Source organism: Sturnus vulgaris, chromosome 15 (assembly GCF_052056855.1).
Source record: "Sturnus vulgaris isolate bStuVul1 chromosome 15, bStuVul1.hap1, whole genome shotgun sequence".
NCBI classification, from domain to species: domain Eukaryota; kingdom Metazoa; phylum Chordata; class Aves; order Passeriformes; family Sturnidae; genus Sturnus; species Sturnus vulgaris.
Window position 1 is genome coordinate 871996 of NC_142257.1, and position 17910 is coordinate 889905.

Here is a 17910-nt window from a genome sequence, read left to right on the forward strand (position 1 = left end):
TTCCAGGATTCTGTGAACACCCCAAGGGGCTCAGGCAGCTGAAGTCCCTGCCTGCTCCCTGGGACTCCTTGGCCTTTCCTTCCCACTTCCCAAGTGAACCCCTGGGGCTGCTGGGCTGAGGGAAGTGAAGAATTTGGGATAAAAACAAGGGCTCAACACTTCCTGCAGACCTGAGCTAAAATCTCTTGGAAGTTGGAGGGAACATGGTTCACTCCATCCCATGGTAACTGCACATCCCTGCTGGCCTGGGCCCAGGCTGGGAGGGAAATTGCATTAGGGAACAATTCCAGAGGGAAAGCAAACCCTGCAACCTGATTGTGTGCAACCAGAAACCTGATCAGTCCTCAAAAGCTTTTCTTTATTCAATCAACTCCCAAAAATCTGCTGATTCTGCAGGAGCCAGGCCCGGGTTATGCCTGCAGGCAGAGGAATCTCCCCCCTCCCACAATAGGTGGGAAGTGGGTGTTCCAGAGCTCCTGGAGCTCCCTGGGCTCCTGTGGCTCTGCAGCTCTGTCCTCACCCCCCCAGCCAGAGTTTGGGGTCAGCTCCAGCCGACCTGGAGCTCTCCAAGTGCCACCACTGCCCTGGGGGCAGCCCCAGAGCCCAGCTCTGCTCAGCCTCACAGAAGCTCAAAGCCAAACCAGAACCTGGCTCCGAGCATTGCCAAGACCCCTTTGCCTTCACCGGGGTCTGTAAAGGCCCCTGGGCACAGCAGGGCTCCCACCAAGCCAGGCTGGCTCCACCCCAGCACCTGCAGCCAACGTGAGCCCTGGCTGTGCTGCTGAGGCACTGGAACACGCTGTGTACTTTTTCCCTTGAATAATCCATCGATTTTTATCAGCAAACATAATGTATTTAATTCAAACTTGTTCCCCTCCTAGCTGCTCTGATTCCCACGGGCCCTCAGAGGGGAGACCATGTATATTTATGTTTATTTATAAGATGACTATGGAGCAGCTTTGGGGAAGGATTGTCTTTAATTCACATGTATTCACTCTCCTCCCCTCTCTGCTGTGTTCGCCTCCATATCCCAGGGCAAAACCAGTGCCTGTGGTAGCAGCTTCCCAAATGACAATGCTTAACATTTAAAAGCCAAGAATGACTTGGAAAGTAGTAAAAAGGGATTATAAAACCGGGATTATAACTAAGCCAGAGCTGCTGAGTTCCACGAAGCACAAACTCTCGGTGCAGGAAACACCAAATGTGTGTTCATTAGCGTGCTGTGAGTGAGCACAGCCCACCACTCACATCCAGAGGGAAAAAAAAAAATCACACGTGGCTTTCTCATCTCCTGCACAAAACATTAACAGCAACTACGCAGAGTATTTCTGGATACCCAGAATCCAATGTCCCCTCCACAGAACGCTCCGGGCAGGGACTGGAGGAGGGGTGAGGAGCCCGGGGGGGATGCACAGCCCCAGATCCCAGTGGGACAGGCTGGGATGTGCCCAGGAGGGGCTGCCAGGACTCACCGTTGTCGAAAACGGTGCCAGCAGTGAAGGAGAGCTCGGAGTCGTGCTCGGCTTTGCAGGCGTAGAGAGCTCGGGCTCTGCGCAGGGGGGAGCTGCAAGAGAGGCCAGCAGTGGGCACGGGGCCACCAGCACGGGCTGGGGGCTCCGGGGATGGGCCAGCAGTGGGCTCGGGGCCACCAGCACGGGCTGGGGGCTCCGGGGATGGGCCAGCACCCTGCAAATCCCACCCTGAGCCCACAGCACTGCCCAGACAGCACCAGCCCAAGCCACGGGTCCCCAGGACAGCTGCAGGCTCTAGGCTGGGATGTTGTGGATCGAAGAGGCCACCAGTGATCAGAGCCTGGCACACAGCAAAGGTGGCAGCAGGTGCTGGCAGTGACCCACTGCCACTGGCCCCGCTCTGCCAAACCCATCCGAGTGCAGCTGCGACCACAAGGAGAATTTCACAAGGAAGAATTAGCACTTGGGGAAGGGTATTTCAAAGCAGAAAGCAAAGCAGGTCCGTGAAGAATTTGCTGCACTTCTTTAAAGCCTGTACCTGAAGGTAAAAGAGATTTAACAGCCATTAGATTTTGCTGGAAGTGTCAGCGTGCCCACGCTGCAGGAGAGAGAATGGGAGCAGGGAGAGCAGGAATGGAGCAAACTGCTGGCACAGAGTGGAAAACGAGGCACCCCAGGCACAGCACAGGCACACAGAGCTGTCCCTGCACCTGGAATCCCCACCCATCCTTCCCAGCTTTGGGCTGGAGCAGGGCTGCTGGCAAGCTGGGACAGTGCCAGGCTGTGGGGACAGTGACAGTGGCAGTGCCAACCCAGCCGGGCCCTGGCCACATCCAGCACTGCTGCTCAGCTGTGACACAAACAAGGGAAGTGATGAAGTGCCCCCAGGAGCTGCTGGGGTGGGGAACAAGGGGTCACCATTCTCACATCAGTGGTTTCACCAATTTTTATCTTTCTGAGGATTTGAAGTTCCCTGAGTTCCTGGGAAGCAACAAGAGCAGCTCCCCTTCAAACTCCAAACCCAGGAGCTGGGAATGCTTTTGGCTTTGCTGCAAAGAGAGCCCCACAGCTGAGATCTCTCCAAATTCCAGCTGCCTGACACGAGCAGCTCCCAAACACTTCAAAAGCAGGGTGGGCAAACAATCCTCCCACTCCAAGGGTCCTGCCCTGCCAGGGAGGCACCGCTCACGCTGGAGACCACCAGGTAAAATCAGGTGTTTTCAGCATCACAGTGCACCCAGGGCACGGTGGCATCGCTGGTGCCAGGCACCCCAGGGCACAGGGGACCCCCGGGGCTGGCACACAGCTCAGCCTGGCCCTGCTCTGCCATCTCTGGGCATCCTGCACTGGCTCATCTGCAGCTCCAGCAATGCCCAAGGACCTTCAGGCTGGGCACAGAGCAGCTTGGGCTGCCCCGAGCCCATCACCCTCCTGGCATCCCAGACGAGGCTGTGGCCAGAAAACCAGGGATGGCAGAGCTTCCCAAAGGCTCTGCACTCCTTGCACCTCACCTCTTACCTGCTGCAGAGCAGAGCAAAGGCAGCTCAGGAGCTGAGCTGAGCCCAGCAGTGACACCAAGCTCCTGCTGCCCTGGGACTTGGGGTGATCCAGGGGGCTCTCATGGAGTTTAGGGTGTTCCAGGGGGCTCCCTTGGGGTTTGGGGTGTTCCAGGGGGCTCCCCGTGGCCAGCAGGCTTTGCCAGCTCCCCTCTTGCTGAGTGCAAGCTGTGCTGGGAGGGTTGGAGCAGGATGCCAAGGGAAAGGGAAGTGAAGCGGGGGAAAATCCAACAGAAAAAGCAACGCAAAGCCGAGGGAATTGTGGCACAGACCTGATGGGGGATGAGTCGCTGGACGTGGAGGAGGTGGGCATAGGGCTGGAGGGCGCAGAGAACATGGGCCAGGACGGTGACAGGGGTGACGTTGGGCTTGGATTCTGAGGGCTGCAAGACAGAACCAGAGACCTGATCAACGTGCAAGCACAGCCACGAACAGCACTGAGACACACACAGACAGCAGCCCACCACAGCCAGCGCCTTGGGAGTGTCCTGGGCATGAGACACAGCCACGACATGAAGGGCCAAGACCTTGGGAAGAGCTCCAAGGCTGGGCCTGCGTTTGTCGGGACAACAAGAGCTGGGTGTTGCAGTGAAGCCCCATCCACTGCCCCCTCCATCACACCTGGCACCCTGTGCCCACCACTTACCTGCCTCGTGCTTGTTTCCCCCAGGGCTGCCAGAAACTGCTGCTGGTATTTCTGGACGTTAATGATGCCTGTGAGCAGCCTCCACCCCCTCTGCCTGTCACTCAGACATTCAGTGGAGAAAAATGCCATTGGTTTTGTTGTTTTACATCCCTTTTCCCCCTTGTGCTCGTTCCTGAAGCCACAGCTGTCAACTGGAGCTGGATGCAGTTACTGACCCGGTAATTGCACACAGAAGTTTTTTGGGTCCTTCCAAACTGTTTGATTCAGGTCACTCTCAGGTTCACCAAAAAGAAATTATTGTATTAAAACACCAGTTTGACTCTCATTCATTCATTCATTCATTGGTATTCCCTATCCAATTCAGATCAGAAACTCCATCCCTGATAAAACAGAAATCCCTCTCCACACTGCAAATGACTCTGTAAAAACAAGTTTTGTACAAGCACCACGAGTTATGTTTTCTCTTTAGAGCTCTGATCACACAGGTCTGTGATGAGGGGGGACAGGACACAACCCCAGGATGTCCCTATCCCTCAGCTGGGGGCTCCTGGGCTAGAGGGAAGGGATTCAGGGAATGGTGGCTCCAGAACATGGGGACAACCTCAGCCCTACAGGAGCTCAGAGCAACGTTTAACCTTCCCCAGTGTCCCCTGGCTGCCACCTCGGGGGGATATTTATGTCACAGACGCTTTCCCCTTGGAAATTGGACCACCTCTGCTTAAGGCCAAACTCTTGGCTTGACTCCTTGCAGAAGCTGTGTCACTGGATTCGACAGGCACCGGTTAATTCCCTCTGAAATTACAGGCAACACCTTTATTATGTCAGAAGATTACACACATAGAGAAATGGGATACAGCAGGGAGGGCAGCATGACTTCAGCAGAGGCTGGGAAACAGGGAATGCTGTCAGGCAGGCTGTCAACCACATCCTCAAAACATTCTGCTAATAATCATCACCATGTAAAAACAATCCTTCAGCATTTCCATCATCAAAACTGTCCATCTTTTAAAAAATGAGTTTTCCTTGGTCTTTACCAAACCTGACAGCCACTGGTACTCACCAGGTACTCCATCTATTCCCACCCCAAACAGGAGGTGCCACCAAGGTCACCAAGTCATCCCAAACTGCCAAAATTCACCCTTTAAGCACCAGTTCCCTCAAAGAGATCACCCAGCAATTCCCTTCTCCAAGAGGAGCCTGGCCAAGGTGGGGCTTGGAGGGGAAATGAGCTGGTGAGGAAAATGTGGCTGAGCCTGTGCCATGGCACTGGGTGTGCCAGAGATGGCCACTGAGTGTGCCACTGATGGGATGGCCACCGTGCCTGCCACCAACCCTGGTCCTCTCCACTGCACAAAGGAAAATCCAGGGGCACAAGGCTCCAGCCTGGAAGTTGCTGCTGCACTTTTTGAGATGCAGTCATGGCAGAAGAATGCAGCTCTCGTTTCTCCTCAGGTCACTCTGCCACAAGTGGCTGCTCTGCTCAGGACAGCAGGGAATGTAACCAGCAGGATCTCAGAGTTATCAGGCAAGAACCAGCCCCAGGCCAGCCTGTGCCTGAGAAGTTCTCTCTACTTTGGAGCAGGATTTTGGTGTCTTTGGTGTCACAGAAAAGGCTCAGCAAACCCACCCAGAGAGGAGTTCACTAATGGCACTGGGGAGTGCAGGGCACCCCGGGCCCATCAGGTGCTCACACAGGAGATGAACGTGGTCCTGGTGATTGAGCTGCTCTGCCAGTCCTTCCAGAACATTTCCCCAAGAAGAAGCCAGGCACAGCTCAGCACCCCCCCGAGCTGCTCCCCAGCACTGACAGACCTGGGGTGTGATGGGGATGAAGGGTTCACCTCCCTCCCAGGAAATACAGGGATTCATTTCCAAGCTGCTGATTGAGAATCACCTTCCTGAGCTCATGTGAGTGCCAGCCCCAGGGGCTGCCTGGCTGCAGATGTCAGTGCCCAGCAGGGCTGGGCTATCCCGAGGTCTCTGGCGTTTTGGGAAACAGTTTTCTCGTAGGATCCAATTTCTTTTGTTTCTCACAAAAAGAGCAGAGGTGGTGAGAGGCTGGGGGGAAGTTCTGGCTGCTGCTGCCTGCAGGCAGCAAATGTCAGCTGGACGGTTTTGGGTTTTTTTTTCCTTCTTCTTACTCGGGAGGGCTTTGCGAGGGGCTCTTCCTGTTGGGTGCACAGTGGAAACAAAACAGAGAAAATTGCTAAGAACCAAAAACCATCAGAAGCAGGAAACAAAGAAATGGCTCAAATTAAGAGTCTTCCAAGGTGAGAATGGACCTTTCCCCACGGGGGAGCTCCACGAGTCCGTAGCCCAAGGCATCCTGAGGCTCCTGCCCTTCCTGCAGGTCTGACTGGTGATCCCAAGGGAGGATCTGGGATCTGCACCTTCCACTCCATGCGTCCCTCCAGCAATCCCACTCTTCCAACAAACACAGAGTTGGAAATGAATTTAGGAGCTAAATCCTCCTCCCTGCTTCCCGTGCTGGCCGTGCACGCTGCCTTTCCCATGCAGATGCTTCGTTTGCTGCCCAAACACGTGAAAAAATAAAGCAGAAACTCTCATTTCAAGACTCTGCTGGAGTTGCTGGAGCTAAAACATTTCTTTTGTGATCCCTTCTCCTAACCTGCCTCTTTCATTCCCCTTCCTCCACCCGGGCTGCCTCAGTCCCCGGGGCATGAGCAGCTCTCAGAGCCCCTCTCAGCAGGTCTCCAGCCAACTTCTGCTGCTTTGTTCTCCTCCCAGAGGACATCAGTTCCACTTCAAACATGTTTACAACTTGTTTATTTTTGTGGAACTCGGGGCTATTTCTGCCTCAGAACATCTCACAGCTATGGATGGGCAGAGCCCACTGATGCATCCCAGCCCTTTCATGAAATCACCTCAAAAATAAACAATATTCCTGTTCTGACATGATCAGTACCTGACTGCAGTAAAACACATCAAGGACCACCAAGCCCTCTGCTCCCTGATCTATCCCTATAGAACAAAGCTGCAGAACATAAGGTTCTTCTCAAAGGTAACGAGAAAAAAGAAAATTACAGCTTTATGTAATGCCAGAGCACTTCAGCTCTGCTGAAACAAGGACGAGACTGCAGCTCAGCAGCAGCCATGGCTCTGTAGCCTCAGTGAAATGGGAGCCTGGGGTGGGAAGCTGATGGAGCTCAAGCAGTGCTGCAGGTCCCAGCAAGGCTTGGAGTGATGGATGAGATTTAGGAAGCGACTCTGGGCACTGGCAGCACCACCCCAGGCCTGGGCACCAGCTCACAGGGCTCCACTCTGGCAGGGCTCTTCCTGCCCTTGGTGCTTTAATGCAAGAAAAATGATATTAAACTCTCTGCAGTGTCACTCTCACGGGAGTAATGTTGCTGCAGGCTCACTTGGGTGGTAAAAAAAAAAAATGACACATTTAAAGGAATAAGCAGCTAAAATGGCCTGTGGTCACTCGACCAAACTGGTCCAAAAAAAATCTCAAATTCTTCAGCACAGACCTTCCCCACATCTCCATTTAGCAGTCCCCATCTCCAGCAGCACAGATTTCGGGATCTTCTCTCCACCAACACGGACGTGTCCCTCTGCAATGCTGATGACACCCAGCACATGGCTTTGTCTTGTCACTTTGCTGCTTGGCTGATTTCCCACGTGTGGGAATATTTCCCTGCTTTAGTCATTTCACAAAGCATCTAAAAGCTTTTCCACAAGAGAGAGCCAGGGATGAGCAGTGAGTGTGGGGAGGAGAGCTGGAGCTGCTGTCCCCCACTGCCATTTCCAGGTGCAGATGATGCTCGGGGCTGCAGAGGGAGGAGGTGACAAAGCTGCTGTGGCACAGAATTGTGGCACTGGAGCTCAGAGGCTGCTGCTAGAGCTGGACAGAGTCAGGGAGCAAGCAGAGAGGCAGCAATGGATGAGTTCTCAGCAGGAGCAAGAGCTGCAGGCCCAGCCTGGTGTCCTGGTGCCAGCACAGGTGTCCTCGTGCCAGGTGAGCTCCAGGTGACAGGAACATGGTGACATCTTCACAGGGAACAGCATTTCAGTGACAGCTGCACAAGTTGTTGGAAACAGAGAATTCCCAGTACCACCAGTGAGCTGCAGCCCCACCAGTGGCTGCTCCCAGCACTGGGACAGGCAGGGGGACATGAGCCAGCCTGGACAGGACACGGAGTCACAGAATGGCCTGGGGCTGGAAGGGACCTTAAACCCCACCCAGTGTCACCTGGCAGGGACACTTCCCACCATCCCAGCTGCTCCAAACCCCATCCAGCCTGGCCTTGGGCACTGCCAGGGATCCAGGGGCACCCAAAGCTTCTCTGGGCACCCTGTGCCAGCTCTGCCCACCCTGCCAGGGAAGGATTTCCTCCCAACACCTCACCCCACCTTTTGCTCAGCAATTGCATTTTCTGCTCCATCAATGCCCCCCTCCCTCTTCCTCTGTGCCCAAAAAGGCTCTCAGCAGACTCAAAATCATGCTGGAGGGTTTCATGTCGAACTGAATGCTTTCAAACTGTGTTAAAGCTCTTAATTATTAATAGAAAAGTTGTAATGTGGCAGCAGGGAGCCAAAGTGGCAGTTTAGGAGGGAAGTGTTGGTAAATCAGGAGCCAGTGTCTTAGTCATGGCTTCTCCATCGTGCCACAGCTTCTAACATGAGATAATGCTGCAAGGCTGGGTGCATTAGTCACCAACAAATTCTGTTTGCAATTAAGCAGAGCTCAACAGCCCTCCAGAAATCTCACTCCCCTCTGGCATTCAATGCACTGCCATCTTCCATCCCCCTGAAAAGAAAACTCTCCCATCTGCCACCCCAACAACCATATGGGATCCTTGGAAAACGAAGGAAATTAAAGTCCCTGTGGGATCTCAGCTCCCAGCTCAGCTGTGGGGAGCTGGGGAGGATCAAATATTTGAGTTAAACACATCCTGTGCCCCAGGGCACTGCTGAGCTGCCTCTGCCAGCCACCAGCAGCTACACCTGAGCCCTGGGGCCGGGGGTGACCTCCTTTAGGGAGCTCAGGGATGCAGGGAAGCTCAGGGATGCAGGAGGATTCTGTCCTGTGCTGGGGGAGCACAGCCCTCACCCCTGCCCTCACCCCTGCCCCAGGCTCCTGTCCAAGCCCTGGGAGCTGGCTTTGGGTGCAAAGTGAGGGAATTTGGTCTTTATTTGCCCAGGTGGCCCAGGGCAGGCGAGGGGGGATCCTGCCCTGCCCCATGGGGACAAACCAGTGCTCTGCCAGGAGCCAGGGAGGGCACAGGCTGGGGATGGCAGCAGCAATTCCCCCCCAGGAGCTGGCACTGCCAGCCCTCCAAGGGGACAAGAGGCTCCTTTCACTTTTTAAGCAGTTTCTGGAAATGACCAGAACAATTATTCCCTGCTGTAAAAAATTCATTCGTGGCTAGGGAATATTCCCCACATAACTTGACAGGAGGCCACTTCCAGGCTCAGATCCTAACAGGAAACAAAGAGAGTTTCTTTGACCCTCATGAGCTCCACAGGCTCAAACTCTCATTTTTTAAATCCCCTCCCTGCAGCACGAGGAGCCAGCACTGCCCACGGAGGGCACAGCAGTGGGGATTACTTGGGCCTGAGAAGGTGATTTAGGAGTAATGGACGAGTAAAGTCACTGCATCATCATTTTCTGCATTTTCTTGTTTCCCTGATTTCGTTTTTGGCCATTTGGCCTCGTGTTGCTTTGCTCTGCAGCACTCTGCAAACACCACTGCTGAGAGCTGAGCATTTCACTGCAAACCCCACAGACCACAACACTGAAACAACCCAACTCAATCACAGTTATCAAAACAAACACCGTGTTAGTTCTGCTCTTTTTTTTTTCTTTTTTTTTTTTCCCTTAAAACCACCAGAATTTGTAAGAACATTTTTGCCCCAGCAGCTCTAACCAGCAGAACTCTCCTCCTGCAGTCACACAGAGCACCACAACCCTCCCAGTTCACTGGCCCAGCCTCAATTTCCCTCTGTGCCATCGAGCTGGGCATGCAGCCTTGGAGAGCTCTTCCCAGTGATCAAACACTGCAAGGATTAAGACATCCAATTCACTTTTTTCCTGGGTATTTTTCCACTTCTCACTCCTTGTACTTTCCCAAACGTGCCTGTGCTGTGCACCCAGCACTTCCAGCCTGCTCGAGCAGGGGCTGGGAGGGACCTCAAAGCCCCCCAGTGCCACCCCTGCCATGGCAGGGACACCTCCCACCACCCCATGCTGCTCCAGCCCCAGTGTCCAACCTGACCTTGGATATTTCCAGCGATCCAGGGGCAGCCACAGCTGCTCTGGTCCCTGTGCCAGCCCTGCCTGCTCCCTCAGGGAATGATTGATTCCCAAAATCCCATCCAGCCCTGCCCCCTGGCAGTGGGAAGCCATTCCCACTGCACATCCTTGTCCAAAGTCCTTCTCCAATTCTCCTCCAGGCCCTGGAGGGTCTCTGAGCTCTCCCTGGGGTCTCCTCAGCCCCAGCTCTGCCAGCCTGGCTCCAGAGCAGAGGGGCTCCAGCCCTCAGAGCACCTTTGTGGCCAAAGAAAGGGGATCAAGTCCCCCTGCTCCTGGGGTTCCCCCAGGGTCTCCAGCTGATCCCTGGGTGTTTTGGGGAGCAGCATTCCCACCCTGACCTCCCTTCCCCCCTCAACCCGAAGCCAGAGGAGTTTTCCTCAGCCCCACAGGTGACACAGCCCGTTTTTCCTCCCTCAGCACTCCCCTCTTCCCAAGTGCTGCTGCAGCAAAGCCGTGCTCCTTTCTGCCACCAGGTCCCTTCCCTGCAGGCTGCCCCTGCCAGCCCAGCCCTGGGCACGGTGCCAGGCCGTGGGGACAGGCAGGAGCCTGGGGACAGCTCTGCTGCTGCTGCTGACAATGTCCCAGCTTAGCACTGCCCTGCCACCGGTGTCTGCACTGCACCTGCGGGATCGGGTTACCCCCAGGTGAGGGGAAAGCTGCTCCAGCTAATTTAGGAGATTAATTAGGCACAAGGATCTCCTTTCAGAGGAGACACGATGTCTCTGTGAGCCCTGCCCTCCTCAGTCCCTCTGGGGGAGTTGTTCGATTTCCCTTTTATTGGGAAATGGGATTTGGGGGGGGGGGGTGGTCCCCATCTGCCCCCTGCTCACATCCCCTGTGCCACCCCAGCTCCTGGCACTGCTGGGATGCCCTGGGATGCTCCCAGCACTGCCCCAAAAACACTCCCAGAGCCTTTAAAAGACTTTTACAAGTTACAAGGGAGAGTCTGGGCTACATCCCTGGTTTTGAACTTGATCTCACTGCAAAAGGAGGAAACAAAGAATGCACTCGGCCCCTTCTCTGCCATATTTCACCTGAGGTGACATTTATAGGGGCAGGAAGTCCTAATGTGCCATCATTCAGCTTCCAGCAGGCTCAGTGAAAGCTTTGGCTGGGCTCTCACTTGAGATTCTGCCCAAAGGAAATTCAGACAGAAACTGCACAGAGCTGAGCTGGACGTGGGGGCTGAGCAGGCTGGGGCAAGCACAACACCCCAGGACCCCAAAAATCAAAGTGGGGGAAGGCAGGGGAGGAGGAAGAGGAAGAAGAAGAGAGGCCTGGGCAGCAGGGTGATGCTGCTGAGCTCCACACAGCAGCTCAGCACACAGAGAGCTGGGACTGCCCCAGGGAAGGCTCTGGGGGAGCATCTTTGATTCCTGCAGCCATCCCCCCACACCGACTGGGATGGATTTCAAATCCTGCTCCATTTGAAAGTAAAATTTCCATTAGCCAATATTTGTCTGAGGCAGTTTCTTTGAAGAAGATGCTGCCGTGCAGCCATCTCCACACTAATTACAGGAATTAGGAAAGCAGGGGAGTGCAAGATCTCTTTTTTTCTTTTTTCCCAAGCCTTTCCAGAAAGCTGCCTCTTAAGCATCATGTGCTGCTGAAGTTTAAGGTGCTTTTTTAGAACTCTTGCAAGGAAATCTAAATTAATTCAGCTTGTGAGAAGCACCCTTGGACGTTCCCAGAGCATCACCCAAACAGAACAGAGCTCTTCAAAGGCACAAACTGGTGAGGATTCTCCTGAGGGGCAGAAGCTGTGGGTGGTGGGAGCTCAGGCTGCAGGAGCTGCAGGGTGAGGAGCCTCTGGAGAGGCCACCTGTCCCTCTGTCTGTCCCTCTGTCTGTCCCTCTCACACCCCTGTGCCACCCAGAGGAGCAGAGCCATGGCCAGGGCAAGGCAGAGCATTCAGAGGCAGCCCCAGGTCGTGCTGCAGGGGAAGGACAGAGGATGGGCTCTGTGAGCAGGGAGCTCCCAGCCTCACACAGTACCTGGGGTTGAATGGCAAAAAATAATTTTGATTTATGACCACTGGGTCACATGGGAATTTGTTTCCTGAGAATATTTGGCTTCATTTTCAAGTTCAATTTGTGGAAAGTTTCTAGACCAAGAGCTGGCTGAGGAGTGAAGGAGCCAAAGCTCTGCACAGTTGTTGTGCCAAACTCCAGGGTCCATGGAAAGCCCAGAGAGCAGGAAAACAAATCCCACTTTTTGCTCCTGCCAGCCTGGGGCACACACAGAGATGCTGGAGGCTTCTCCCACCCAAACATCCCATCCCAAATGGGAATTCATCCCCTCCCTCTGCCCTCGAGCATCATTCTATTCCACACATCTTAAAATACCTCATGGAAAGATACAGATGCTTAGAAAATAAATCCTGGATTATTTAATCACAACATTAGAATCATTAAGGTTGGAAAAGACCTCCCAAATCATAAAGTTCAACCTTCTATATGAAATCTGTACATATACACGTATATATATACATATATAGATATAAATTTAAAGATTATATGGCCATCAGCAACTCAGCCTCAAGTGTATTTATCTGTGGAGTTTACTGACTTTGCTGCCTGTGTTTTCCATGAGCCAGGTTTAAGGACATTTCCAGAGCCCTGAATCACTCTGGCTTACAGAATTTTCTCACCACAGGCATGATCCAGGACTCCCAGGCTAAAACTGCTCTAAAAGAAACAAACACACAGACACCCTCACAACACTCTGCACCAAAAAATAAATATAAGTCAGTCATAAGATAGTTTGAATGTGATGTCATCTGGAACCAGGCAAGCAGCAGAGTGGGAATTTTAGGAGTTTTTCTCAAGTAGGAGGAGTGGAGATAGGCAGGTTCTGTTCTGGCCTGGCAGAAATCTCTGAGCACAAACCAGCCCTGTCTGAGGCACTGGAGATGCAAACCCTGAGCAGCCAAACGAGGGGATATCGAGGGGAGGAGAATTAATCGAGTTATAAAGAAATAATAGAAATAATAGAAATAATAGAAATAATAGAAATAATAGAAATAATAGAAATAATAGAAATAATAGAAATAATAGAAATAATAGAAATAATAGAAATAATAGAAATAATATGAATAATATGAATAATATGAATAATATGAATAATATGAATAATCCTGACCCTGCTGGAAGGCAACACTTCAGCAAAATCAGCAAAATCCCGGCTTGGGGAACCCAGGGCACCTCTTGCACCATCCCACTCTGCTGGAAGCAGATTCTGGTGTCAAACCCAGCCTAGCACCACAGCTGGGAACTGCTCTGCTCCTCTTAAAGAGCAATTTAGATAAGGCTGTTCTGGAGCTGCTCTGATTACAAGATTTGACCTAATCCCCCAAAAATGCCATTTTTATTGTTTGGCAGCTGGAAGATCCTCCCCTCGGCGATCCAAACCCAGATTAGGCACCAAGAGCAGAGTTTTGGGGTCTGGGCTGAGCTCTGCGTGGCTGCAGGATGGAGGGAGGCGTTTGCCCCCCAGCCCCAATTTCCAGCTGGGGCTCCCAGGGGTGCCCAGCACACTCGGGGTCAGTCCCCCAGGGAAGGGCAGGAGGGGACACAGCAGCAGGGGAGGGTCCCCAGCCCTGCTCTGCTGGCCCCAAAACGCCTCTCCCAGCTCTTGGCTTGCTCCAGAGCCCTGGTGGCTCCCAGCCAGGCGGCCACAATGCAGGGGAAGGAAGAAGAAACTGCTTTGTTTTGCCCGAAGCCTCGCAATTAATCAAGTTCCTATTTCCTCGCGGTTCCACGTTCCCCACCCCAAAGGCAGCTCCCGGGCAGGGCCCAGCCCCCAGCACAGCGATTGCTGCACCATTTCACGTGAACAGAGAACCAGAAAATGAAATCCAAGAACAGAAATGTCCTTGCTGCAGGGAGAAGCACGCAGGGACTTTAGAATCCAGAGCAAGGTGGATTGGAGAACCAGAACCAGCAGAACCAGCCCTGCCAGAACCATCCCCTGGGCACCAGCTCTGCAGCCAAGGGGATCCCAGAGTCATTCAGGCTGGAAATGACCTCCAAGAGCAGCAAATCCAAGCTGTGCCCCATCCCCACCCTGTCCCCAGCCCAGAGCTCCGAGTGCCACATCCAGGAATCCCCTGGGCGCTTGCAGGGATGGGGATCCAAACCCTCCTGGGCAGCCCCTGCCAAGGCCTGGGCACCATTTCCATGGAGAAATTCCCGATTTGGACCCCTCTGAGCATAAGTCACTGTTTTTATAGTGACACAAAACAAAACACCCGTGCATTTTCCTGGCCTTTCTCCAAATTGAAGTGAGGCTGAATATGAGGGTGGGAGGAGAGTGGGTGAGAACCCAGGCTCCTCGGGGACAGGACGATTTGATTTACGAGCAAATTTCTTCAACAGAAGTCCCAGAGATGCCATTTGAGAGGGACATTCCCAAAGTGGCTGCCGGGAAGGCAGGATGAGGGTGGGACCTGCTCTGCACCTCTCAGTGCCATTATTCCTCAGCAAAATAAACAACAGGAGCCACGGAGCAGAGAGCCACGAAAGCTCAGCAGAACAAGGAGCACACGAAATGCAGCTCAGGCAGCTCAAGGACTCATTTGTGGCTCCCCAGCAGAGGAACCAGCACCATTTAAAGCTCTGTTTCCTCCACCTCACATGCTTTTGCTTTCGTGTGTCCCAGCTGATAATTGTAAAAAAGTTAGCTCCGTTTTTAAGACAACATTTTTCCAAAGAAATAAAAATAAAAAAATCCTATCCTCTCCTGTTTGATCCATTGCCCCTGGATCCCTGGCAGTGCCCAAGGCCAGGAGCAGCCTGGGATGGTGGGATGGTCCCTGCCCATGGGATGGAGGAGTCTGAAGGTCATTCCAAACCAAAGCAGTCTGTGGTTCCATGGGATGCTGCACTGGGATTTGGGATGGTGAGGGCCCTCAGAGCAGAGCTCAGCAATGGGAGGAAGGTGCAGCATCACCCCAGCCCCACAGCTCTGGTGTGCTGTCCCCTGTCCCCCTGCCCCACAGATCCCTCCCAGACACCTGGAGAAGTCCCTGATGGAGAACTGTCATATTTGACATTTCTCTCATTTTCAGGCATGGGAAGAGAAATGTTCAATTTTAACTGGGATGCCTAATGAAGATTTATTTATGTGGAAATAAGCACTCTTCCTTGGAGTAACTGGGTTATTTTTTCATGACCACTAGACCTTAGATCTGCTCCTCATTTCTTTCCATACCCACAGAGGGCAAGAAATAGCCATACTTGGTCAGTGAGAAAATGAAATTAAATGCAAATAGACATGTACTGACTAAATCCGAGTTTCCCAAGGTCATTATTCCCCTAAATGCCAAGTCCCTGGGGTGAAGGAGGGGCAGCATCAGCCCAGGGCTGGCAGTGTGGGGACCCATCCACCAGTGCCCTGGGCCTGAGGGTGAGGATGGGCACTGGGAACACTGGCAGGCCTGGAGGCACAGATGAACATGGGAAAGGTGTTAAAACTGCTTTTATTTCCTTGGCTGGAGCCTCCCAGTGCCACCCCTGCCATGGCAGGGACACCTCCCACTGTCCCAGGGTGTCCCAAACCCCAATGTCCAGCCTGGCCTTGGGCACTGCCAGGGATCCAGGGGCAGCCCCAGCTGCTCTGGGCACCCTGTGCCAGCCCTGCCCACCCTCCCAATCCCTCCCCAATATCCCAAATATCCCTCCCCTCTCAGCCTGAAGCCATTCCCTTGTCCTTCCCCTACCTCAGCTGAAGAATCTCTGCTGGGAACACAGGGCTTCATGCTTGGCAGTTTCCTAAGGAAGTTGCTTTCTGCAGGGGCAGGATAAAGACACCCAGCAGGATTCCCAAAGCAGCAGGACACAGAAATCTGCTGGGACACAAACCCAGCACTGCTCTGGGCACAAATCCCTGCCCGGGGTTTGGTGGCCCCGGTCCCTGCTGCAGTGACAGCTCCTGGCACAGGACAGCAGCCCTGCTGACTCACCAGTACAACTCCTGCCCAGAGCAGTTTTTCCATAAAAATAAACCCAGCCCCAATAAATAAATGCATTCCCATCGTGAAAGCCGGATTGGTGGCTGGGAAGGAAGAGCAAAACAATTTCCCTCTGGATTGGAGACTCCAGGGCAAGCATGACAGAAGGAGCCCATTCCCCTGGGCAGGGGGACAGGGGAGGGGACCCCAGCCCCAGCACAGCCAGGGAAGAAGCAGCACTCGCTGACGAGGGGGATTTAGGAACTGGCACAGCTCCCAGCAGAGCAGACCTGGGGGATTCAGGAGCATTTAGCAGGGAGCCAAGGGTTTGGTGAACAGAAGCTCAAACAAACATCTCTCATTTGACAGATGGTGCTCACAGTTTACAGCTGGCACATTCAGAGGCCACCTTGGACCCATCGGTGCTCATGGCCACAATTGGGACACAAGAAGTGCCCCAGGCCTGCAGCCTCAACGTCTGCACTCCAAGGAGCCTCCCTCTGCAACCCACAGGAGTGATTTCCACAGGAATAGCAGGAGGAATGAAGAACATCACAATGACCCAACTCCTTTCCCTGCAGCTTCCCAGTTTGGACCAGCACAGTCCTCGTGGGGGCTGCCAGGTCACAGCCCCTCCTGAACAGCTCCCCAGCACCACAGCCCTGGTCCAAGGTTAAAAATGACAGAAAATTGTGAAGAACACAAGAAAAAACCCCAAGCACAGCTCGGGGATGGGTGTCACAGGAGCAGCAGAGGATTTGGAAGGAGCACAAACCCCAAGGCACCTCCAGAGCCTCCCCACGGCCCCAGATCCGAATTGTGCAATTCCAGGGCAGCCCCACAACCCCAGCCCGGGGCAGAGTGCACGGCTCTGCAAAACCCACATTTCTCAGCTGCCTGGACACACAGAAATGCCTTTATGGGGACATTATTTGGGCAGCCCCGAGGAGCAGCTGGACACTGGCACCATTCACACACCCTGCAGCCACGGGGCAGGGCTGGGGACAGACCTGCTGCTGGCAGCCCTCCTCACCCTCCTCATCCTCACCACTGCAACACAGTCCCAGCGAGGGCAGAACCCCACAGAGCTCTCAAAAAACACAGGCACAGCCCCTGATCCCTGAGCAAGCACAGGGATCCACTCCACATCCACTCCCCACAGAATAAAATCAAATTAGATGCTTCATTTCTCATCGAAAGATTTCATTAAAGATATTTAAATATTTGGGGTCACAGAGAATATTTGCCCTGTGGTGTTAGCCCCCTTAGGATCCATCTTTCAGCTTTTAGCTCAACACAGACCAAAACCCCAAATGCTCCTGCATGTGCACAAGTTCTCTCATCATCACTGTGATTTGTGGAAAAGCACCAAAGAGCCACGAGCTGCCAGTGCTGTCCTGCTCAGCCCTGTCTCACTCACACAACCAGTGCCAGCCCTGTCACCCAAACCCCGGGGAACAGCACGGTGCCTCTGCTCCCCAGAGCCCCCCAGAGTGATTCTGCTGGATTCCTCACTAACTTCTGCTAAGAGAGAAATCATTAGGAAGAGGCAACTCTTGGAACCTGAAAAATTGTGCATTTGGCAACCAGTAAGGTGCCAGCAAGACCCAAAACCTCAAGCCTCATTCTGTGATAAGACACACCATTTTCTGCCCCTTGAAGGATAAAACAGACTCATCCAGCTGGGGGAATGGGATGTGAGTGACTCCAGAATTTCAACCACAGACAGAGAAGCATTTTTACTCTGTCTGTGCCCTATGTAAAGCACAGCCTTGGTGTGGAGGTGTCCTACCTTTGGGAGGTCTGTCCTGCCCCCACAGCTGAGGGATGGTCCCCAGGGAGCAGGCACGGCACAGGAGAGGCTGGGGGGCTGCTGCAGCTCAGAGTTTAGTGGCAGGAGGAGGATGATGATGGAAGCAGAGCAGATGATGAAGCTGGATGAAGCCTGTGTCTGTTCCACACTTACCTTCCTGCCTGGGAGAGCCAGGCAGGGCCTGCAGCCATCC

The 17910-nt window shown here is 53.5% G+C and overlaps 1 protein-coding gene across 4 annotated transcripts in view; it reads right to left on the reverse strand.

Moving 5' to 3' along the window:
• ARHGAP26 (Rho GTPase activating protein 26) overlaps positions 1-17910 on the reverse strand; it is a 97536-nt gene that overhangs the window by 1356 nt on the left and 78270 nt on the right. Inside the window, exons 21-22 of one of the 4 annotated variants that reach the window (XM_014888297.2) lie at positions 3301-3411; positions 1473-1564 (exon numbers count right to left, since the gene is read on the reverse strand). In XM_014888297.2, coding sequence (XP_014743783.1) covers positions 1473-1564; positions 3301-3411 — 203 coding nt within the window. Of the gene's footprint in view, positions 1-1472; positions 1565-2765; positions 3412-4472; positions 5843-17910 lie in introns of those variants that run through there. The other 3 variants (XM_088174085.1, XM_088174084.1, XM_014888298.2) reach the window with 3 other exon arrangements.